Source organism: Chinchilla lanigera, unplaced genomic scaffold, assembly GCF_000276665.1.
Source record: "Chinchilla lanigera isolate Chin_1 unplaced genomic scaffold, ChiLan1.0 scaffold00070, whole genome shotgun sequence".
Taxonomy (NCBI): Eukaryota; Metazoa; Chordata; class Mammalia; order Rodentia; family Chinchillidae; genus Chinchilla; species Chinchilla lanigera.
Window position 1 is genome coordinate 12790874 of NW_004955471.1, and position 24557 is coordinate 12815430.

The 24557-nt window shown below is 48.0% G+C and overlaps 1 protein-coding gene across 1 annotated transcript in view; it reads left to right on the top strand.

Annotated features, from left to right (window-relative positions):
- Rapgef2 (Rap guanine nucleotide exchange factor (GEF) 2) overlaps window positions 1–24557 on the top strand; it is a gene marked incomplete at its 5' end in the record, with an annotated part of 168074 nt that overhangs the window by 120037 nt on the left and 23480 nt on the right. The window contains 18 exon segments of the mRNA XM_013522900.1: window positions 1087–1239; window positions 1484–1648; window positions 2564–2671; window positions 2764–2967; window positions 3061–3169; window positions 3634–3880; window positions 7184–7341; window positions 7860–8100; window positions 9840–10223; window positions 11791–12002; window positions 12095–12218; window positions 12778–12801; window positions 13789–14012; window positions 15667–15867; window positions 17578–17730; window positions 19955–20180; window positions 20704–21263; window positions 23141–23402. Coding sequence (XP_013378354.1) covers window positions 1087–1239; window positions 1484–1648; window positions 2564–2671; window positions 2764–2967; window positions 3061–3169; window positions 3634–3880; window positions 7184–7341; window positions 7860–8100; window positions 9840–10223; window positions 11791–12002; window positions 12095–12218; window positions 12778–12801; window positions 13789–14012; window positions 15667–15867; window positions 17578–17730; window positions 19955–20180; window positions 20704–21263; window positions 23141–23402 — 3755 coding nt within the window.

The window sequence follows — 24557 nt, forward strand, 5'->3', positions numbered from 1 at the left end:
GCGCCTTCCCGCGCTCGCCCTGCCCAGCAGGCCGGGGCCCCGGGCAGCGCGGCCGGAGCCGGGAGTCCATGCAGTGGCCGGCTGGGTTCTGTCCCTGGCTCTGGTCTGTCCGGGCCGTTTCCGTGGTGTTCCCCTCCCTTCATACTGGGGTTTGTACCTAGGGCCTTCCCACTGAACTACATTCCCAGGCTTTTTTATTTTTTGAGACTGGGTGCAATTCTCCTGCCTCATCCCTCTTCAGAACTGGGATGAGAGGCGCGTGCCCTGCCAGGCCAGTATCGGCATCGTTTGTAGAACCGGAACGCGGGCTCGCGTCCGTTTCTATGCGTCCGTTTCTATGCGTCCGTTTCAATGCGCTCACAGTGGCCGTGCTGAGAGGCAGACCGGACCCACGCCCTCCCAAGGACTGCGCTGATTCTTTATTAAAACTACTAGGAAATGTAATTCCCCGGGGGCTTGGCCCTGAACTGTGCTTTCCTGGGGGATCACTGAGAAGTCCTGCCGGATAAGGTTGCCTGCTCACTCTTTAGGGGGAGTGAGCGTGATGGTTGGAACTCTGCCAGTTGTGGATGATCTTGTGGCCGCCTGCGAACGGGCTTTGTGGAGTGACCTGTCCTCCATGTGACCAGCAATCCATGTACCTATTGCAGTGTATAGTGTCTTTGAGTTTCTGTGTCTTTCATTAGAACCATTATTTTTAAATTGTCACCTTTGTAAAATCTCCAAAAGAAATCCAAAAACAAGATAATTTTTTTCTCTGTTGGCCCAGGATTCCTTTCCTCCCCCAGTGGAAAAGCCACTGTGAAAGCAGCATGAAAAGGACTTTGTAGTCTTGCCTTCTGGTTTTTTAGTTAGTAGGACTTTGAATGTAAAATGCAGAGTCTAAAAACTAAATTTTTTTGACTAATGAAGAAAATATATTAAAAGTAGGGAAGTCTGGTTAAGGTTCATTACTGCATTAATGTAGAGACTATGGGAAAGACAGGGAAAAATGTCAGTGTTTAATAGTTAAAACACTGAATTATTAGCACGATGGGTCCTTTGCAAGTACTTCATTATCATTGTGTGCCTTTCATTGTATCCCAGTTTGTCTGCATCGCACAGCAAGATTACTGCCGAATCCTCAACCAAGTAGAGAAGAACATGCAGAAAGTTGAGGAGGAAGGAGAGATCGTCATGGTAAAAGAGCACCGAGAGCTTGACCGGACTGGAACCAGGAAGGGCCACATCGTCATCAAGGTGAGGCAGGAAGCGCCCTCCTCCCTCGGCAGTGTCCTGACAGGAGCCTCTTTTCTTTCCTAAGTGTACTGCCTCTTACAGGTTATCAGTAGTAACAAAAAAATCCTTTACATTTCTTGATGAGTAACAGTCTATTAGTTATTGCGGATGCTACTGCCCAGCTCACGTTCCGTTCCAGGTGTGAAATGCAGGCACTGCAGAAGTGGTCATTGGAGGTAGTGACTGAGCCTTTTGTTTGTCGCAGGGCACCTCAGAAAGGCTAACGATGCATCTGGTGGAAGAGCACTCGGTGGTGGATCCAACGTTCATAGAAGACTTCCTGTTGACCTACCGGACTTTTCTGTCTAGCCCAATGGAAGTGGGCAAAAAGTTACTGGAGTGGTTTAATGACCCGACCCTCAGGGATAAGGTGGGAAATGCATTATATCTGCCTCTTCAATATGAAATATTACAGTATAAATTTACAGATTAGGTTATTTAATAGAGTATGAGTTGAGAACAATTTGATAGAATATGAGAAAACTTTTTAAACAAAAAAATTGATGCAGATATTATTTCTTGTTGTAGATTTCTAAGTTCAACCTTGGAAATAAGATTTTTTTTTCTTTAAATCCAAAGGCCAATAAATTGGTCACCAAATGTTTACATTTACTTGTATTGGAAATATGTTGGAACATAAGCTAACCTTACGTCTGGACCCATGGAGCCTGCATTCTCTATTCTGGGAGAGAGTTCCCACAGTTACCGTAACTGTCGCGGTAACGTTACCTTGTTTCAATGGTGGGGCAGTCACCCTGTTTCAGTGAGCGCTGGGCAGCGCTGTCCATTGCGACTGTCCCTGTCCCGTCAGACCATTCCATGCAGATTCAGCACTGGCCGAGGGGCTCTGCCTAGGCCGGCCTGGGTAGCCAGCGACATGCAGCAGTCTTACCTCCTCCCTTGGGATCTTTCTAGGTTCACGCTGCTCACTTCCTTGTCTTCTTTGTCCTTTCACCCTTATTTTTTAGTTTCTCTCTTCTTTTGTATTAACCTGTTTGGGTTTTACTGTACTTTGGCATTCATTTTGACTTCTTTTAAGAATGCTTTGAAAGTATGGCAAGATGTTAAGTTAAATACCTCCACAGATTCAGGGCCCCCTGACGAAGCTGCGTTTCAAGTACACCTATTTTCCGATGGTCATTTTTTTATGAATAATACCTTAGTTGAAAGTTTTGTTGTAGTTTGTGCAATATCAGGTAAATTATTTGAAGCTTAAGCATCTTTTCTGAAATGACTTCAGTCTTAGCACTAAAAAGAAGACAACTTACCGAAACTGCTTTTCCAGGTGACGCGGGTAGTGCTGCTGTGGGTGAACAATCACTTCAATGACTTTGAAGGAGACCCTGCAATGACTCGATTTCTAGAAGAATTTGAAAATAATCTGGAAAGAGAGGTGGTAGTTTATTTTTTTTTAAAGTATGAGCTCTCGGTTCCTTTTGTGCCACCTGTCTTTGCACTGACACCAGCCTTTCGCTGCTCTTGTAGAAGATGGGAGGACACCTAAGGCTGCTGAACATCGCCTGTGCCGCGAAAGCCAAAAGAAGGCTGATGACGCTGACCAAGCCGTCGCGAGAGGCTCCTCTGCCTTTTCTCCTGCTCGGAGGCTCTGAGAAGGGCTTTGGCATCTTCGTTGACAGCGTTGATCCGGGCAGCAGAGCGGCCGAGGCAGGCTTGAAACACGGGGATCAGGTGTGGTCTCCTAGCCCCGAGTGAGGGTGGGTTTTAGCATCTTTTTTCTCTTGAGTGGTGACACTGACACTCATTTTATAATTTCATTTTTAGATATTAGAAGTAAATGGTCAAAACTTTGAAAATATCCAACTGTCAAAAGCCATGGAAATTCTCAGAAATAACACACATCTGTCTATCACTGTGAAAACAAATTTATTTGGTAAGTATTTTTGCATACTTTGATTTTTCTGCTTTTGGGAGTGATGTTTGTTTTTACATTTAGATCTCAATTGTGAAAGGAGTCATTTCTGTACGTAATATTTCAAATACCATAAGGGTAAAAGTGTAGTAAAACGCATAAATACCGAATTTGTTATATATGTAGTTAGATCTAAATCCAAATCTGTTCTGAGGACCATAAAATTACTTTTATCTCTTTATTGATAAGTGAAATCTATATTCTCTTGATAAACACTGAAGTACCTGTAAGGAGTACGTTGCTTTCTTAATCTTACTCTGCCAGAGCAGCATACAAGGCAGATTCTTGGTGTCACCGAGAAGTGGTTTTTCTACGGAATTTCAGTTTTGGTAACAGAAGTCTTCCTGAGTTCTGTAATTGCCTTGGCATTGTTCTGGTTTCTTGCAGTTGCTGTTTTGTGATGCTTCTGTGTCCGTTTGTTTCAGTATTTAAAGAACTTCTAACAAGATTGTCAGAGGAGAAGAGAAATGGTGCCCCCCACCTACCTAAAATTGGGGACATCAAAAAGGCCAGCCGCTACTCCATCCCAGACCTGGCTGTGGACGTGGAGCAGGTGATAGGACTTGAGAAGGTGAACAAGAAGAGTAAAGCCAACACTGTCGGAGGGAGGAACAAGTTAAAAAAGATACTCGACAAGACTCGCATCAGCATCTTGCCTCAGAAACCATATAAGTAAGTCTGCATGAGCTCTGTGCCTCGTTTTGTGTGATAAAACAATCGGCAGAGACAGTGGTGCCATTACTGTTTGTGCAGGAGTCGGTAAGTGTTCCAGGCTTTCACGGGCCGACTCTTAGAGGCAACCTTAAGCAGGCGGGTTTGTTTTCATCGCATTTACCTGCCTATGGTCCTGAGCGTGCGTCCTCTTCCACATCTGCCGCCCACCGTCGCAGTCATCACTGCTGTCCCGGCCTGCGTCCGTCCTCCTCCTCCTTCCTTCTCACTCGGTTACATAACTGGCCACTGCGTGAGTAACGCAGTGTGGGCTTTCCCTCCGTCCTCCCACCGGCTCCACGTGCAGCATGTTGAGAGAGGTCTGGTTTCTTGCGGCTGTTCTCAGTGGCCCCTGCCGCTCATTCGCTGGTTCTGGGGCCATGGGGAGCACTGGCAGTGACGAGTCGGTCTGGCTGGAAGGGTAGTGAGTCACGAGGCGGTTGACACCAGCCAGTTGCAGCTCGTGTGTCAGGAACCGAACTTGAGAAGTTTCAAAAAGAGAGCACCCTTTGTGGGAGCTCAGGCTAGACAAGACTAGCCCTTTTTCTTTAAGCTTTGTCCCTGATGCCTTTTTTTTTTTTAAGGTGTGCGTCTTTGCCTATTTATTTATGTCAGTTCTTGAGTCTGGGAATGTTATACAAAGCTTGAGTAGCATCAGCTTTTTTTTTAAAGTATTAAGGAACTCAGAATGCCATGTGCAATTATTGTATATTCCTTAAAGTGCCGTGCTATAAAAGATAATACATTGAAAAACATAGGTTAATGTATTTCTTTGATAATTTAATGTGTCTAAAGAGAAACTATGTATACAGACACTTAGGATTACATTAAGCATGTTTTTCTTGCTTTGCAAATTCCATTTCAGATAAAATTTTCATCCACAGATTAGAGAAATATAATTTGAAACATACTGTTGATGGACCGAGTGTCAGACTCGTGGTTTGGCCATTGAAGTGGTGGTTTTTAAAGAAAACGTCTGTTTTTAGAACCATAAGGATAAGTGTGGGAAGTGATGGCTTTAATTACAGCTTGTAAAGATATTTATATTAAGTTTCTAGGAGTCAGTGGATTAGGGCAGCCGGCATTTATAGGAAATAGGAATTAATTTTTAAAGTGACTCTGGGTGAAAAACTTACGTTTAAGTGAATAAAAAAAATAAATTGCCTAAATGCAGAATTATTAGCAGTGTAGCAACACCAAAAAAAGATCTGAGAATTGTGTTTGACCATGACTTAAATATGAACCTTGAAAAGAAATGAGACGGAAGTCAGCGTGGCCTTGCGAAGTACTCGTGGAAGTGCTTCACCCAAGGTCGGGGATGGCCGTCCTTCTGCAGTGTGGGTGTCGCCAAGGAGCTCCGCACGAGAGTGCTGCATCTAATTCTGTTCTGTGTCTGCTTGGAAAGATACTCAAAATCTAGACAAGAGAAAAAATAGAGAATTAGCTTGATTTTAAAACACCGAGAAAACATTTTAAGCAAATATATGATAGGCTCAGTTAAATATTTTCTTACAAAAATTCTTTGAAAAAGTGTACAATGTAATTGAAATGGAAAAGGAAATTATATTTAAAGGTTTATAGGCTCTATTAGCATCTGTTACAGTCTATTAAACTGATATAGTACAAATCATTGAACTTTTCTAGAAATTAGTATGTGTTAATGGGGGTCTTGGTTTTTGTTTCCTAGCCTGTGAGGATTTTATTTTCCTAATAAAGCTCCTAAACTGTAAATTAGACATTTCCAAGTGTTGATGTGCTGTTGGGGTATCTCTCCGTCAGTCCCGGCACACTGGCGGTGATGGGTGGGTAGAGCGGTGTGCTCAGAGTGAAGACAAGGCTGGGCCACAAGCCTGGCAGAACTCAGACTTGGTTGCCAGGTAGGTAGAGAAAGCTGGGAGAACGCAGAGAAAAAGGAAGTCGGTCATCAGCCTGCACATTCGGCACAGACTAAGAAGCAGCGTCAGTAGCAGCGAAAGACTTGGAGAGGCCAGACGCTTAGAGGCTGTGCTCACGTAGGGTGATTCTGAGTTAGGTCTTGATACCAAGTGCTCTCAGTCCAAGGGTGTCCCCAGGTCTCTGCGTGGATTGTCACGTGAGTGTTAGCGGCTCACTGAGAAGCACCGTGGGAGGCAGTGTGCTCGTATCCGTGGCCATCGGTGCGGGAGTGGCCCGAGCCCATGGTGACCGTGTGCCATGCGTCACATTGAGTAGTTTTGGCAAAGACTGTACTGTATGGCTGTAAACAGAATTCTGCGAATGGGAATGAAGGGTTTTATCTTCGGCAGGACAGTCTCCCTGTGTACACTTAAATAGACATGTAACTGTCTCCTGGACTCACCTTACACATCTTATTTATGATGGCTTAGTTTATATCGCAATCTTAGTATAATTTCACTGATTTTTATTTCAAAAAGCTTATAGAAGCTAGTTTAAACTGTAACCACTTGCTTATATCTAGTTCTCAGGTGCACTATTTTACTTGATATTTTGTTATGGAAATACTTGATCCTTCAATCTAGAAATAAGTTTATATGTTATTAAATCATATTTCAACAGTTGCCCACACCAGCAGCTTTTTATAAATGGAAATGAGTTTGTAGCCATTAATAAGAACCAGTGTTTTTCTGGGAACTAAAATGTATAACTAGAAGTTTGAACAGAGAATTAAAAGTGACTCATTGGATTTCCATAGCCTTTTCTGTGATGCTAGGAAATGTCACCATGCATCACTGGTCTTTTATGTCCTATAATTAAGCAATAATATCTCTGTCAGGATTTCTTTACATTTAACTCCATAGTGATCTATTTTTCTCCCTAAGTATGGGTGAATAAAATTAGAGAAGTTTGGATTTTCCCCTTTTATTCATTTTATTCAGCTTTATCAGTTCTTAGGGATCAGCTTATAAAACAGCGTATCCTTCTGATGGAAAAGCATTGGATGAGTGAGTATATTCTTCGTAGTGTGCTTTTTACTTAAATCCATTTCCATCAGAAACTGAAGAGGATATTCCTTCAATGCATTTTTGTGCTGAGAAACTACTTGTAATGCTTGTGGCTTGTTCAGTTAAAGAGGCAGGTGTTAGAGAAGAACATGTATACCCAGGACACAGCAGAGTGAGTTGGATGCACTTCAGCAGTAGTGGCTTTTGCAATTTTTAACCGAATTTATTAGTGACATTTTTACATAAATTGCATGCTTAATGAATATGACTTGTAACATTGTAGCTTGCTGACAATTTCCTTTTCTGATTTTCCTCTGTGCAGTGATATTGGGATTGGTCAGTCCCAAGATGACAGCATAGTAGGACTGCGGCAGACGAAGCATATCCCAACGGCCTTGCCCGTCAGTGGGACCTTGTCTTCCAGCAACCCCGACCTGCTGCAGTCCCATCACCGCATCCTGGACTTCAGTGCCACTCCTGGTGAGCGCGCCCACACTTCTTACTGTCGGTAACGTGGCAGTGATGCCTCGTGTCTCTCTCAGTTGGTGCAGATTATATCAGATGCTAAAATTCAGGATACAATTTAAATTCCAAATCAACGGAACCACTTGTCATTTTCTGCAGACTGTTTTGATGTGGCCTTGGGCACATTAAGCTCTCTAGACTTGTTTCTGTTTTGACACAAAAAGATAATCATCGGATATGCCAAGCCATATCTAATAAATAAGAGGAGGCATAGATTAGATTCCATATGATGAAGATTAGGTTGAACTTTCTCTTTCTTTGTCTTGTGCTGTGCCATTTGCACTGTGTGCAGGTCATTGAGCCTTCTGGAGCAAAGGTACAATCTACAAGACAGCCTATGGATCGAGCCCAGGGGAGGCGAACGCTTACTCTCACTGTCTTAAGGAGGTTCTTCTCAGATTACTTCGCCTCGTCACAGTCCTGTGTAGCGAATGCGCTGCACTGAATTCCATGTGGCTTTTCTTTTCCTCCAGACTTGCCGGATCAAGTGCTGAGGGTTTTTAAGGCCGATCAGCAAAGCCGATACATCATGATCAGTAAGGACACCACGGCGAAGGAAGTGGTCATCCAGGCGATCAGGGAGTTTGCCATCACTGCCACCCCAGATCAGTACTCCCTGTGTGAGGTCTCCGTCACCCCCGAGGGTGTCATCAAACAGAGGCGACTTCCAGATCAGCTGTCCAAACTTGCTGACAGAATACAGCTGAGCGGAAGGTATGCACTGTCTCCCTGCAGCACAGTGGAGAGGTTTTAAATGACCAGCTATGGTGTCCCTCCCCAGCACACTCACTGTAGTTCGGATCAGGCTCAGTATGCGTGGTGGACTGCCGACCTCCTATAAAGGTGATCTGAGAGCTGTCGCTGACCGCCAGCACGCAAGCGCTGACTTCTCAGGCTTGCCCTGTGGGATCCTTGCTGACAGTGCAGTGGACCGAGCTGGTGTGGAGTGACAGTAAGCCTGGGCGTGTGTGTGCTCTGTGCTCCCGCACACCCGGCTCAAGGAGCTGCGCTAGGTCAGGCTGAGACACCGGGAAGGCTGTGGCTCTCATGGTATGGGGCACTGCAGAAAGTGCTTCCTAACCCAGAACTCCAGCACCTGCAGAGCGTGGGCCTGTCACACTTGCTTGTAAGCACCTCTGTCACGCTGCGCTGATTGTGCCATTCCCGTCAGCGATACTGCCATGGACAGGGATGTGTAATTTGTCCTTAAACCACAAATAATTGAAAGTTGAATAAACATTTAAGTTTTGGCTCTCATGTAATGATTGGATTCTGCACTACATGAAAAGTAGCTGCATAAATAATTTTTTAAGAATTGTCTCATTTTGTGGTGTGTTCCATTGCACATGACTTTTTCATGTAATAGGTTACTGTGATTTAATTCATTCAAAACCTGTGTTTTCTTGCTGTCAGCTGCAACTTTGCTGCTCTTACTTGTATCTGCAGCCCTAGTGCTAGCAGGCAGTTTCAGTCATAGAGGGTGGTTTTTCTCAGCTCTCATCTAAATGTACATTGATAGCTGTGATCATGGTGGAGCTGGGCAGTTCTTGAGCTGCAGACTCATGTTTCACACCCACTGTCCTGGGTGGTTTCAGATGGGTTCTTGTCCTGGGCTTGGTGAGTAATCAGTGTGGACAGCGTGACACCAGTGAGCGTTGAGGCCAAGGGCTGTGTCTTCTGTCACCGAGGTCTTGCAGAGTGTGGAAAAGAGCAGTTTGTGGGACCCCCATGTGCTCACTCCCCTTCCTCATTTATAGACTTTACTTGAGAGAAAGAATCTGCTTTCTCCAAAGAAAGTAAGTCCCAGAGCAAACACCTGATGCAGTTTTCAACAGTTTGCCTAAGAGAAGAACGATGGCCCCTCTCGGATCTGTTCCATGATAGAGTCCTGTTTTTTACCTGACAGGGATAAGCTTGCCTCGATGTCCTGTGGGGCTTTTGTGAAGAGCCAGATATTTAAGAATTAAAATGTGTTTCAGGGTTGTTTCATTCATAGGGTCCAACAGAGGGAGACAGCTGGTAGGTTTCCTGGCTGTTTGAGGAGGCGGCAGATCTGAAAGCGTCTTGTCTGGGCCCACCAGTGTTCTCTCCCGCTCTCTGGGAAACAGAATGATGCTTCGTCTGCTCTGTTGCCTTCCGTAGGGCCCGGGCCCTTGTTTAAACTGAAAAAGAGCTCTCTTGTCATCTTTAGCAAAAGGGTAAAATAATTTGGAAAGGAGAAGAACTAATTACAGCTGGTACAAAAGAAATTTCATGAAATTTGTTCATTTCCCTCCCGATTTTTCTGTGGGTGCTCTGTGATCTAGTGACCAGGGCAGCACTGCCCAACTTGGTTGAAAAGAAATCTGTTGCCATTCGATTCCAGCTTCTCTTAACCGTCCTTAAGAGCTGGGATGTTACGAGGCTGCTGCATAGGCTTCATGCCCGACACCTTTCTGTTTTTCTGGAAACAGGTATTATCTGAAAAACAACATGGAAACCGAAACCCTTTGCTCAGACGAGGATGCGCAGGAGTTGTTGCGCGAGAGTCAGATTTCCTTGCTGCAGCTCAGCACTGTGGAAGTCTCCACGCAGCTCTCCATGCGGAACTTTGAACTCTTCCGAAACATTGAGCCTACCGAATACATAGATGACTTATTTAAGCTAAGGTCGAAAACCAGCTGTGCCAACCTGAAGAAGTTTGAGGAAGTCATTAACCAGGAAACTTTTTGGGTGGCCTCTGAGATTCTTCGAGAGACAAACCAGCTGAAGAGGATGAAGATCATTAAGCATTTCATCAAGATAGCGCTGCACTGCAGGGAATGCAAGAACTTCAACTCCATGTTTGCGATCATCAGGTGAGAGTGTCTGTCAGCCAACGCAGTCCCGCTCCATACAAAAAATGCCGCAGTCACTGCGTTCAGGAGAGCCACAGACGTACAGAGCTGGTAACTGACTCGCCCTTGTGAGTGTCACGGATTCAGCCCCAGGCCTCACACGTGCAAGGCTGTTACTGATTCAAAACAATAACTGTTTTCTCTGATTCTTAATGCTCAATTTAAAATCTCCCATGTGGTGATCCGGAGAGTAGCAAGTCTGTGTCTGCCACTTCGCTTTCTTTAAACTCTAACTTTGGACAAATTATTTGAACTCCTGTGAACATCAGTTATTTCTCTGTAAAATAGTAACACGCCACAGAGTTACCAGGAGCGTTAACTACTGTAATGTATGACCCACCAGACAGCACGAGGCAGGTGCCCAGGAAATGCTCACTTTCTTCTCTTCAAGTGCGTAGAGCGAGCCCAGAAGAAAACACAAACGGGAGCAGTGAGTTAGGGTGACCCTGACGGTGGTCATTAATCGCTTTCTCTCCTAGAGTCTGACGTACTCTAATGACTGTGGTGACTTTTGTTTGGTTTCAGTGCTCTGTAATGCTTGCCCGGTCTGTTTTATCAGATGCCTGCTATGACCGAAATACTGCGTGCAGAAAGAACAGTACCGACACAGTGGTCTTGCTGACAGAGTATTAGTCATCTGTCTGCTACGATAAGAACACCTGAGATAATCAAGTTAAAGAGGGATTTTGCAGGTTTCCATCTGTCTTAGTTACTTTTCTCTCGATGCTGAGACAATATACTTGATGCCCAGTATTAAGGAAGGAAGGGTTTATTTAGCTTGCAGTTTGTGGAGGTTTCAGTCCATACTCGGCTGGCTTCAAGGCAGAGTGGCACATGGCAGAGGGCAACTGTTTATGGCGGCAGAAAACAGCAAAAGTGAGGAGTGGCAGCAAGCAGCCTCTTTCTCTCCCTTACATATGCAGACTGTCCACCCCAGGGCCAGTGTAGCTCTCACACCCATAATCCCAGCATTGGACTATGGATCAAAGAAATCTAGGAGCCCACCTCATGACTGTATGAGGATTTGGGGGAACATGCAGACACAAACCATAACACCCTCTCTCCTTGTTTGGCCCATTGCTTTTGGGCCTGTGCCAGGCAGTACACCATTGTGCAAACACATGATGGAGCACAGCCGTTCCACTCAGGGCTGGGACACAGTCAAGAGCAAGTGGGTCCCCACCCTGCGATGGCACGCTTCCTTTGACCTGGAATGGAGGCTCCCACTTGCTAGCCCCTGCCTTTTAGAGGCTCTGTCCATCACCTCAGGGAGCTCCACAGGCTGGGCCTTCACCACATGGGCCTTTGAGGGAACTCTGAACTGTAGGAGAAGGACACAAAGCATCAGAGTATGACGGGTAGGAGAGGGGAGTCCAGGGACTGCACCCTGACCCTGCTTCTGTCTGCCGTGCTCGTGACCCAGGGTTACTGTCTGGTTTCTTTCGTGCCCTTCTCTAGATAGCTGTACGTATAACGCAGAAGAGCTCATGTGACTAACTGACCCTACTTCTCTTCTCTCCTCTGTCAGTGGCCTGAACCTGGCACCAGTGGCAAGACTTCGGACCACCTGGGAAAAACTTCCCAATAAATACGAAAAGCTGTTTCAGGACCTCCAAGACCTGTTTGATCCTTCCAGAAACATGGCCAAATACCGCAATGTGCTCAACAGCCAGAACCTGCAGCCTCCCATCATCCCCCTGTTCCCAGTCATCAAGAAGGACCTCACGTTCCTGCACGAGGGTAGGACGGGCACGGGGTTGCTGCCTGCACGTCTAGCAGAAGCATGGACCAAGTGCCACCTGATTTCCTTTTTCTCCTCTGCTGAATTGCAGGAAATGACTCAAAAGTAGATGGGCTGGTCAACTTTGAGAAGCTCAGGATGATTGCCAAGGAAATTCGTCATGTGGGCCGGATGGCTTCAGTAAACATGGACCCAGCCCTCATGTTCAGGACTCGGTGAGTGGGTCAGCCCCCGGTACGCGTGGGACTGGAGAGGTCTTAAAGCTTACCCTTCAGGGAAACAGATTGCAATGTGTATATTTGCCATGTGGCGAAATTACTCTTGGTTCAGAATCACCGCTGAGCTTCACTGTAAAGTAAATGCTTATTTGGCATTAAGTACACGTTGGCTACAGTAAGACCAGCTTGTCCTTCAGACAGTTTTCATCTAACCTGAGTTGCAAGTATTTCTTGGTTGTTTCTGAGGACACTGACTCGTAGAGTCATAACTCCTAAGTGGTTGTATAAACTAAAATTTGTAAATGCCCCAAATGATAAGCAGTATCCACACAATTCGTTCAGTGTGGGAGACAAACCTAGTCTGTTGTCTTCTAGAACAAAAAAATTTACATTTGTCTTTAGCCAGAACAAATGCTTCTAGGAAAGTGGTGGTCGGTTGAATGTCTGTGGGCTGCTAGGACTGCTTACCCCAAAGTCCAGTCCTTTCTTTCTGAGCTTGTGACCTTTCTGTCTCTCTCTACACCCGTGCTCCAATCTCCTCGGCGCTCACTTACAGGAAGAAGAAATGGCGCAGTCTGGGGTAAGTGGCAGAGAGCTCAGCCCGCACTCGGCCCCTTGCAGCGTTTCTTACCTGTCCTTCTGGCGCTTTGCAGTTTCGCCTTACCGCTCTCCAGCAGAGTTTCCAATGGCAGGCTGACCTCAGTGTCAGCTGTGGGGCTTGTGCCTCTGAGGTCGTGAAACACCAGAGCTGGGAAATGATTGAGGACTCTTCTGGGGAGCTATAGGCTGGGCATACTTCTGAGCTCCCAGAGAGATTTTACTTCCATATAATCTGTGTGTCTTGAAAATGAGAAGAGCCTAGAATGGAGCGGGGGTGGGGGTGTATTAGAAGGAAAAGCTGTGCGATTAAATACTGTTGTTGCACAGATATGTAGAAGCAAATCATGTAAATGTAAAAGGTGCCCCAGGTGTTTAAACCAAATTTTTTACAGCTCAACTAACTACTACTTTCATTCTGTATAAACCAATCCTTGTTAAAAATAATTCTTAACCATATATGTGCTAAGTAGTTTCCATATACAAATGTTTATTTTGCATGACTTTAGTATTAACAGATTGACCTTATTACTTAAAAAATCTTACCGCATTCTACTCAAGGAATAAGAAACTAATTGTGAACATTGTGGCTAATTTACTTAAATCTATACAGAACATTTTCTTGTAAAGCAGTAAATTTAACATGGTAGATCTTAATGATTAGAGCTGTGTATTCTTGCATGAGCTTTTTATGTAATTATTGTTTGCTGGCTTCTCTAAGAGAACTTGGATGCTCTAAAGAGGTAGAAAACAGAATTTCTTAGTTGGAACAGAAAAGGTGCCAAATTTGTGTGTTTACACACGTGTTACGTGTAGCTCTTCTTTAACCACAGATCTTTGAGTCTGTAATACTGTCTTCGTTAACGGTGTGCTTACTGGAATGACGCATGTGACCTTGTGAATGCAGACTGTCAGTCTTCGCAGTCACCGTGCCAGAGTGAGTCGCCTCTCTCTCCTCCTCCCTCCACAGGTCTCTTAGCCAGGGCAGCGCAAATGCCGCAGTGCTCGACGTTGCCCAGACAGGCGGCCACAAAAAGCGGGTGCGCCGCAGCTCTTTCCTCAACGCCAAGAAGCTCTACGAAGACGCCCAGATGGCTCGCAGAGTGAAGCAGTACCTGTCCGACCTGGAGCTCGAGATGGACGAGGAGAGCCTGCAGACACTGTCGCTGCAGTGCGAGCCGGCGACCAGCACGCGTGAGTCCTCCCGGCGCGGTTGCGGGCCTGCAGCACAGTGGCCCCTGTGCAGAGGTGTGGGTGTGACAGGCAGGGCCGAGCGTAGTCCGGAGGTGGAGCCTCTGCCTCGCGCTGGGCCAGGCCCTCATGTCCAGCCAGGTCAGTGTGCAGGACAGTGTGGCTCTTCAGACTACTCCTGCTCTCGTCCCAGCCCAGCCAGTACCCGTGCATGGTCTGTAGCCTTTAAAACCTGGCCAGACTGCACCAGGCAGGTGCCTGAAGTTGGGAGGCTGAGACGGGAGAACTGCCTGAATGCAGGCGTTGAGGACATGCTGGGCAGCACTGTGGGCCCTGGGTCTTGGAAATGAAAAGGACGGGTTGGGCTGGGGATTTAGCTCAGCGGCAAAGCGCCTGCCTGGCAAGCGCAAGGTCGTGAGTTCGGTTCCCGGTACGGGAGGAAAAAAAAAAAAGAAAAGGACGGGTCACAGGTAGAGTCTGGAGTGTCTGCCCAGCTCAGTCCTCAGTACCACAAATAAAAAGCAAGTGAAATTGAAAGTTAATAAAAATCCAGCCACTTGCAGCTCTTCCATGGGCAGCTTTGGAAGGTGCTAGCTGTGCAATATCGAGTTTTCTGAAGAGCCCCAGGCAGAGAATGTCCAGGACACTGCAGGGCAGGTGCCATGTGTCTCGGGGAAGAGCTCATGCCAGCAGTGTGGTCTGAGCGCAGAACCTGCTGTCCCTCTCACTAGCAGTGTGGCCCTAGGCAAGCTGCCTGGGTGTCCTAATTCTCAGCTTCCGGGTGTGTAAACTGGAAGAAGCACACAGCACGGAGTCATTTGGGGTGTTAGGATTCTATGCAGGCAGCGTTTGATTGTCCACCGTGGAACTGCATAAGGACATACTCAGCATAAGGCGTGAACTTGGCTGCTGTTTGCCTCCCTAGATAATCCAGATAATAGATTCCCTAGATAATAGATTCCAATTAATAGCATTAAATTAAAAACTATCCTAGGTATGTCCATGTTTTAGAGACCATTTGAGAGAAATAATTCGTCATGATTTTTCTTTTATAGCTCTTAGCATGTGTGCTTTTTATAAACATCCACATAACATTGAACTGCCCACATTTTCTGTTCTCATTTTTAATTTGGCATTTAACAGTATAATCATCCTTTGAGGTTGCTGAATTGATAAAGTAAGTATCTTTATCCTACCATGATTCTCATATTTTCTGTAACAAAGGTTTTTCTCCCAGTTTCTGTCATTTATCTCTTTCTGTTTCTGATTTTTTTTGTTTTTTTGTTTTGTTTTGTTTTTTGAGACAGGATCCTACGGTGTAGTCCAGGCTGGCCTCGAACTCGCTTGATCCTCTTGCCTCAGCCTCCGGGGTGCTGGGATTCTAGGTGTGAGCCACCACACCTGGCAGTTTCTGTCTTTTATAAAGCAACAGGATGAGGCTGGGGATTTAGCTCAGTGGCACAGCACCTGCCTGGCAAGTGCAAGGTCGTGAGTTCGGTTCCCGGTACCGGAAACAAAACAAAACAAAACAAAGAAAAGGCAACAGCATTTTAGTATTCTAACTGTAGAAAACGCTCATGTACTTCTAAAATTACCTCCTACATAACTACAGACATCTTAAATCCTTTGTTCTGTTTTCAAACCAAACTCTTCTCAGTGCCTAAGAACCCTGGTGACAAAAAGCCCGTCAAGTCTGAGACCTCCCCAGTGGCGCCCAGGGCTGGGTCACAGCAGAAAGTGCAGCCACAGCCCCCGCCACCGCCACCAGTGCAGAAGGCCGGCCAGGGCCTGCAAGTACCCGCCGTGTCCCTCTACCCTTCCCGGAAGAAGGTGCCTGTCAAGGACCTCCCGCCCTTCGGTGAGCGCCCCCTGCAGCTCTGTGCAGCGCTGCCTGCTGCCCTTTTCCTCAGCTCTGGGGAAAGTCTATCTTGGGTAGCTTTGCCCAACAGCCTGGAGTTTCTCTGTGGTTATTTTCGCCTAATAAAACATAACTATCCAGCAAGCTAAACTTTACTTTTGCCAGCGAGAGGGGCTATTTTCAGATAAATGATATCTCATTTAGCCACATTCATTTGTCACAGCAAAGTGAGAGGTACAGTGGAGAAATTTTTGATGCTCTACTTGAAGTTTAACAAGTACAGAGGTTTTTTTCATATACATTGTTTAATTTCTTTTCAGTGAGTTGCAGAAATGCACGGAGAGTATTTTTAAGTTAAATGCATTGTCTAGTGGTGACTTCATCATAGCGATGCAGGGGCTCGAAACCAGGGCCTCACACACGCGAGGTGTGGGCACAGCTCTTGCTTGCTGAGGGCCCTGGTAGGCCGGAAGCAGCAGAAATACAGACAAAGCTTGTATGTCAGTGAAATCACTTTACCCCACCGCAGCACCGGCACGCTGCGTGAGGGTTACCCCGCACCTTGCCGCTGAGACACAGCCTGTCAGCTGTATTCAGGAAGTGCAGGCATGCTGCAGAGTCACGGTATGGGAAAGGCTGGCTGATCGTGCGGAGGCCCCTGCTCTCAGCCTGCAGGGACTTGTTCTGAGCCCTGGCGCAGCCTGCCCTCCGTGACGGCGGCTGCGCAGCGCGGTTGAGCCGTCTGATGCGGTTCTCCATGGCTTAGCTTCTTCACGCCTTCTGCATTATTTCAGCGGCGGCTCTTTCCAAATCTGCATAGCACCAGCTTGGAAGGAGGCTGTTGGAAAACTGCAGCCGTTCACGTAGCTTTAGTGTACGTGGTATTTCACGCACCCTGTGTCTGTGTTAGTATTTTGGGACACAGAGTATGGCTTTTTCCCGAAAGATGCTGTCAAAACAGCATCAGAGCACCGACACGAGGTGGGGTGCTGGCGGTGAGTTGGGACAGGCTCTGGCCGCCGTGCCTTTCCAGCAGTCTCTGTTCTTCAGCTCCGAGGGAGGTGAGAGTGCCTCACGGTAACATCGGAAGATTTGTGACGTGTTTTCCAACTCCTAAAGAGTAACTGGGGGGTCGCTTTGTGTTGGCCCTGCCAGACCCTGCACACCTCCTGAAGCCCCTTCCCGGGCTTCCGTGACGCAGCACGTCTCGCGTCTCTCCTGCCTCCTCCTGTCTGTTCACTTGATTGTGTGTTCATTCTCTTTCCTCATTGGTTCCTGTACCTCTTGCCCCCTTACTCTTCTCCCAGCATTCCCCTTTCCCGAGATAAGCTGCTCAGTAGTACCAAGTACCTGCTGCCAACCCAAACCGGAGTTCAAGTAGCGCCACTTAGCCCCATATTCAGAGGTTTCCACCTTGTCTGTTCTTGCTTTGTTGTTGCCAAACACACCGTTAAAATATGGTGACAGAGGTTTGGAATCTGAAGTAAAACATCTAAAGCCACCTTTTCTAGGCCTCGGAGTCAGAAGCCAAAGTACGGGTATCTTGTGCCTCCTTAATCTTACTGTTTATATCACGAATACGAAGAACGTTTAGTTTGTTATAAATCTATTGAAACAGTAACAGTGAATCTTAATACAAAAGTTTTTTAATCATTAATATTTCTTTTCAGTCTTGAAATACACATGTGAGTTCTTTGCTTATTTTTACAGGCATAAACTCTCCACAAGCTTTGAAGAAAATCCTTTCCCTGTCTGAAGAAGGAAGCCTGGAACGTCACAAGAAACAAGCTGAAGACGCGCTGTCCAATGCGTCTTCGCAGCTCTCTTCCCCTCCCACTTCTCCCCAGAGCTCTCCAAGGAAAGGTAGAGCGGGGCGTCACTGTTTTCCTTACTGAAATCCGTGGGCAGTTACATAAATTCCCACTTCATGCATGCTTTTTAATATTATACTCATTTAAGGTGATTTTATGATGTTCAGTGGATTCCCCTCAGCCTATGCATTTGGAAAATGTTCGTATTTCTTTTTGTTTTTTTTTTTTTTTTTTGTACAAGGAATGAACTGAGAACCTTGTGCTTGCCAGGCAGGCACTTGTGCCGCTGAGCTATGTCCCCAGCCCCGAATTTCTTTTTAATATTACAAAAGGATAGCATCAGATTTATAACTTGCACAGTTTTTCTAAACATCCATTTGCCTTTATTGGTCCTGAATATGGAAAGAATTCTTTTTATATTAAAATTCGTTCTAACACGATGTGATTATGTAACATTAGTACAGAGGAGGACTTTATAGACCAAATGTTCCTGGTTTATTTTTCGTCTTACTGACATGGGTCTTGAATACCTTCTTCTTGCAGTCTTGGTTTATCTGTGAAGAGCCTGCATCTTTACCTCCTCCTGTGCCCTGCCTTGAGTCGTGGAGGTCACAGGCCGTGATGTCATTGTGCCTCGCAGAGGCCCAGAGCATTGATTCCTCCCTAGACGCCTCCGCCCCAGCCACCACAGCCCTGCCCCTTGCCGTCTGAGACCTGGGCCTTCCTGCGGGCAGCAAGGCCAGGGGCCATGCAGTGCACGCCTCTGACTCCTCTCATCCTGTTGTCAGGTGGCAGAGGCACTCAGCTGAGGTGTTCTGGCTCCGGGCAGCTGGACTTAACCAGCTCCTCCTCTTCTCTTGGAAGTGAGAACAGTAACAAGAATAACAGTGCGCATGGACCCCTGGGATAGGCGGGGCTGTGAGAGCCAAACCCGGGCGGGAGCGAGGACTCTGCCCACGGCTCAGGAACGGGGCGAGTCCTCCGCACAGCAGTGTGGGGCAGAGGGACCGCGTGCCTAGAGAGCTTTTGGTTTTTGAGTGGACTTTTGAGGAAAGGTTTAAATTTCACCTGTCAGGACTTGCAGTGTGGTTTATAGACATTTCATAAGTGAACACATTAAGTCTTATCCAAGACCTGTGTAGCCTTTAAAAAATAAATCAGGAATTACAAGTTTATTGAAAGGATGGGACCACTTAAATTGGCAAATTTAGGTACCTAAATTTATTTTATTTATATATTATTTATTTTGTGATAAATGGCATTTAAAAATTTACATTGTACATGGTTGTATCAAATCATTTTTAACTGACATGAGATCCTTAATATCATAAAAAAGGAAAAATTGAGTGCTGAGAAAGAATATTTGTATTTTTTTTCCATTAAAAATAGCATGGTACCAGGTGTGGTGCCACACACCTATAACCCCAGCTCCTCAGAGTGCTGAGGCAGAGGATTGTAGTTAGTTGTCAACCTGAGCAGCTTAATGCAAACCTTTCTCACAATAAAAAATGTACAGAATTTAGAAGAGCTTGGCAATGTAGCTCAGGAGTAGAGCAATCCTGGCTTCAATCCCCAGTACCGCCAAAAATACCCCCAAAAACAGCTATTTCCAGGTGAATTGGTCAATGCCATACTTTGTGATTCTTAAAATTGAAAACAAGATTAACTCACCTTACAGTTTGAAAGGATGCATATACTTTTTAGCTGAGTGTGGCAGTGCACACCTACACTTACAATCCCAGCACTCAGGAGGCCAGGGCAAGAGGATCACTGCAAGTTTGAAGCCAGCCTGGAATGCATAGACCCTGTCTCAAAAAAACAAGAAACAAGCAAACCAAAAAGTCAAATTTCTCCTTTTTAATTCTGATGAGTTTGTTCATGTGGTGCTGGGCCAGAACCTCGGCCTCATGCGTGGACGTGAGGTGGACAAGTGCTCTCCTCCCGGGGCTCCGTCCTCAGCCCGATTTCTTCTGTGAGCCGGGTACTGGAGTGGCGTACGCCATAGCAATTTGTAGAAGCTAAGATTAGCAAAGCAGTGCTGATTTGTACATCTTTTCTCAGCATGTGTATATATGCATTTTTTCATTCCCTCGCCTTACATTAAGGAGTTCACACTTCATTAGAATAAAAATGTAATCTTTTAGTCTCTGGTCTCTGTAAGTTAGAAAATCCCACTCTGCGGTGATGCATACGGTTGTCTTCTGGCTTCTCCGTGTAGACTTGGGTCCGCGTCATCGCCTGCGGCGTCCGCACTCATGCCGTGTGTCTCCCTGCAGGCTGCACTCTGGCTCCCAGCGGCACTGTGGATAACTTCTCAGACTCTGGTCACAGTGAGATTTCCTCCCGGTCCAGCATTGTCAGCAACGCCTCGTTCGACTCCGTGCCCATCTCCCTGCACGACGAGCGGCGGCAGAGGCACTCTGTGAGCGTCGTGGAGAGCGGCCTGGGTGCCGGCAGGACGGAGCGGCGGGCCACACTCGAGCAGGACCAGTACAGCCTGGGGTGGGTGTACTGGTGTACCGGACCGCCTTGCGCATCCCGCCTCGCCCATCCCATCCCAGCCCCAGCTTGGTGCCGCGCCCTCTACCAACTGCCCCAGCGGTCGTGGCCAGCGCGCTGTCCCCGGCGTGCACTTTACCGCTGAGTTCGTTGTTCTTGGGCACGGTCGTTGTGTTAGTTGTGCTTGGTGCTGGTGCTGCATGGCAGTCAGAGAGGTTTGTTCTGTGTGGCGCAGTCGTTCTGTGCCGCGGCTGAGGGCCTGCAGCTGTGTCCCCAGCCTTGCTCAGGCTGTATTGAGCTGCCCTTCACCTCCGAAGGACGCTGTCCCTTTCTTACACATCGCTGTCTTCCCTGTGTGTGTCCTGTAGTACGCAGTGACCGAGTCAGGGAGCGGGACGCGGCAGTGCTGACTTGTTACGCAGCTCAGGGCTCTGCACCCTCTTTCAGGGAGGAGAGAGCTGCCTTTCTGGGAGCAAAGGCATGTAATGTTGCGCCCTTTTCTCTTTCCCGTCGTCTGACCGAGCAGGTCCTATGCGCCCATGTCTGAGAGCCGGGGCTTGTATGCTGCAGCGACAGTCATCTCTTCTCCGAGCACCGAGGAGCTCGCCCAGGACCAGGGCGACCGTGCGTCCCTGGACGCTGCTGACAGTGGCCGCGGGAGCTGGACGTCATGCTCCAGTGGCTCGCACGACAACATCCAGACCATCCAGCACCAGAGGAGCTGGGAGACGCTCCCATTCGGGCACACTCACTTCGATTATTCGGGGGACCCTGCCGGCCTGTGGGCCGCCAGTGGCCACGTGGACCCAGTCATGTTTACTGAGCATAGCACAAAGTATAACAGGCAGAATCAAAACAGAGAGAGTCTTGACCAAGCCCAGTCCCGGGCAAGCTGGGCCTCTTCCACAGGCTACTGGGGAGAAGACTCAGAGGGTGACACGGGCACTATTAAGCGAAGGGGCGGGAAGGATGTTTCCCTGGAGGCCGAGAGCAGCAGCCTGACGTCTGTGCCGGCGGAGGAGCCCAAGCCCGGCCCTGTGCCTGCCCACGTGGTGGCCACCTCGAGCACTGCCAAGGGGCTGGTTGGTGAGTCTGGAGACACAAGCTTTGATCGCGTTATCCCCAAAGCCGGGTGTGTGTGTGTGCGCGCGCACGGCACGCTCGTTCTCCTGTGTTGTTCATTGCCATCCGGAGCGTCCAGCGCAGCAGTGGGCTGGGACTCTGGGGTGATGGTGGTGCGAGCTCTGGCCCCGTGGTCAGGTGCAGGCGCAGTGGTAGCACATGGGTGGACATCAGTGATCAGCGCCACCTGTGGTCATCGTGGGCATTTCCCAGGGGTTTTTTTTTGTAATCTGAAAATACCCAGGATGGGTCCCCAGGCTTCACAGAGGAAGTATGTTTTTATTGGCACTTTGCGCTGTTTGTTTTGTTCTCTTGCATTACGTTTGGAGCTTTACCCTTCGCACGTGGAGCGTCGTCATGGTGGCCCTTGTGCAGGCGCCTTTGTGTGCAGAGTGCTGTCCGCCACACTGGCGCAGGGGGCAGGCGCTCGCGGTGCAGGGGAGACGGCAGTGGGCTTGGAGTCCGATTTGTCACTGTCTCTGGCTTGGTGACATGGACAAAGTGCTGGACCCTGCCGTCCCATCCATCAGCTCACTTAGTGCTCTCTCAGTGCGGTCAGTGTGAACAGGACAGGGGGTGTAAACTGTGTGGGCGCCCCCGCAGTGCCGGGACGGTGTCGCAGGGACCTGGGAGGTGCTGCTGCTGCTTCAGATGCAAAGGTGCCGGTGTCCCTGGGTCCCAGAACCATGGGAAACATGTATCTCCTGGGGAGTACTTGACATCTCTGTAATGGAAATGTGAGAATAGAGCAGAGGATATAGAAGGAGAACTTCTGAAATGATTACAAGAGACACTTTTATTAATGGGGAATGACAAGCATCACTTTCATTAGTGGAGAAGGTGTGGTTGCTTTGGTTCTGGTTCTGGTTCTGGTTCTGATTCTGTTGCGTTTTCGGGACAGGGATGCTCTCTGTAGCCCAGGCTGGCCTCTCCCTGGCCTCGCCCCTCCACACCCCACTAAGATCCTGAGGTGTGCTTTGCCATGCAGTCACGAGTAGATGTCAGAGTTGATAGCTTCCACAGTGAATAAGGAGAGAACGGTTAAGCATATTCATTAAACATATCTGTAGCTTAATCATCTTAAAGCATTTTCTGTTAAACTGATTACTAGGATTTTTAGTGTGAAGAAAGGATGATGTTTTAGTTCCTAACATTTAAGTTAAAAGCTGAAAAACACGAAAGTTTAGTTTTATTTTCTTTCATAAGTTCCATATAGTTAATCAACATTAATAAAAGGATTTTCAAAAAAAAAATCTTACAGTTTTAGAGTTTTGTTTTTGTTTTTGTTTTGTCTTTTTGAGACAGGGTCTCACTATGCAGTTCAGGCTGGTCTTGAGCTCACTTTGTAACCCAGGCTGGCCTTGAACTGGAAACGATCCTTCTGCCTCAGCCTCCCAAGTGCTGGGATTACAGGTGTGCACCGCCTCACCCAGCCAGTTTTAATTTTTAAATTGGCTTTTTTGGGGGGGGGCGGAGGGGGCAATACTTTTCCCAATTTCTTTTACTGCCCTGTTTTCCAAAGAGAACTCTGAGGCCAGGAAGCCGTGTGCTGGTTCTCCAGTGGAGGTGGAGCTCCAGGTCCTGGAGGGGTCAGCACCTGGCCCTGGGCAGGAACTGAGCAGGACAGGGGCGGGCGCACAGCCCCAGTCCCCGCGCATCCGAGGTCAGGGCTCACCTCGCTGCACGCTGGGCAGCGCAGGGCAGGCAGTGGGGCGAGGCGGCGTTCGTTGCCGCAGTGCTGCGCTGTGCATTGCCTGGAGTCCAGCGGTCTCGCGCGGTGGGCACGGTGCTCCCTGCACTAACTGTCCTGTCACTAACTGTCCTGTCCCACTTCCTTGCAGCACGGAAGGAGGGCCGGTACCGGGAGCCGCCGCCTACGCCGCCAGGCTACGTGGGCATCCCAATCGCCGACTTTGAGGCCGCGCCACACCCGGCGCGCAGGCCGCCCGACTACACCGTGGCCCTGCAGCGCTCACGCATGGTGGCGCGCCCCACAGAGGCCGCCAGCTCGGCACCGGGCCCCAGGCCAGGCCCCAGGCCGCAGTGGCACAAGCCAGGCGAGACCGACCCACGCCTGGCGCCCTACCAGGCCCAGGGCTTCTCCGCTGAGTAGGACGGTAGGTGTGGGCGGCCAGGCGGTGGGGCCGGGGGGGGGGGGCCTGGGTAGGGCAGGACTGGGCAGGGCAGGGCCTTCCCTGCTGCCCTCCGTGGGCAGGCACCCTTGCTTCCCTGCAGCGCTCGGCAGCGGCCTGCACACCTTCTCTAATTCTTAGGAAGTAGGCTCCCTCTGTGGCCCCATTTTCAGGTAAGTGTGAAAACCTGAGAAGGGTGTGCTGTTTTCAAGAACTTACGGAAACATTTTGAGCTATGAAATGGATAGCTAAGTTTTCCGTTACATTAGGACTTTATATACGGGACTCTGGGCAGTGAAAACTTAATAAAGATCCACACATTCTCCGAAACTTTTTTTTTTTTTTTGTTTTTGTTTTTGTTTTTGTTTTTGTTTTTGTTTTTTCTCCGGTACCGGGAACCGAACTCACGACCTTGCGCTTGCCAGACAGGCGCTTTTGCCGCTGAGCTAAATCCCCAGCCCCTCCGAAACTTTATCTTAAAGGTGGTGTGGACTGAACGCAGGCCCTGCTCACTGAGCTATCCCATCTTTCTTCATTCATTTTTGAGATGTGTTCTAAGTTGCCTGTGCTGAGCTGGAACTTGAGATCCTCCTGCCTCAGCCTCCCAGTGCTGGGAGTATAGGCTACACCAGCACACCCAGCGTGTGTAACACCTTTGCTGCCTTTTTACAAATCTGCTGAATTTGGATTGATTGAGGTTGAGAAGGGAGGCCCTTTTTTTAGGTTTTCAGTTTAAGGGTCTTCATTACACAGCCATGACGTAAAAAGCCAGACATAAGGGAAAATGACTTGGTAATCGGCACTCACAGATAACCATTTTCTGACATTTCTGTGTCTTTTTTATGTACATGGCAGCATTATAGAAAAGGCACATGCTATTGTGCAACGTGCTGCCATGAACTTAAATGCAAGTGTTCGGTCAGTCAACACGAATGTGTTCGGTATCATGTGCATGTACTTGAAGAGCACGCGTGTCTAAACCGTTAGAATTGCCGAGAGCTGCCTAGGAAACGGGTTTCCGTGCGCCCCGCCGGGCGCCGCCTCACGAGTGTCTCCCTTTCCCCCGCCGCCCCGCAGAGGACGAGCAGGTGTCGGCCGTGTGAGCCGCGCCGGGACAGCCCGGGAG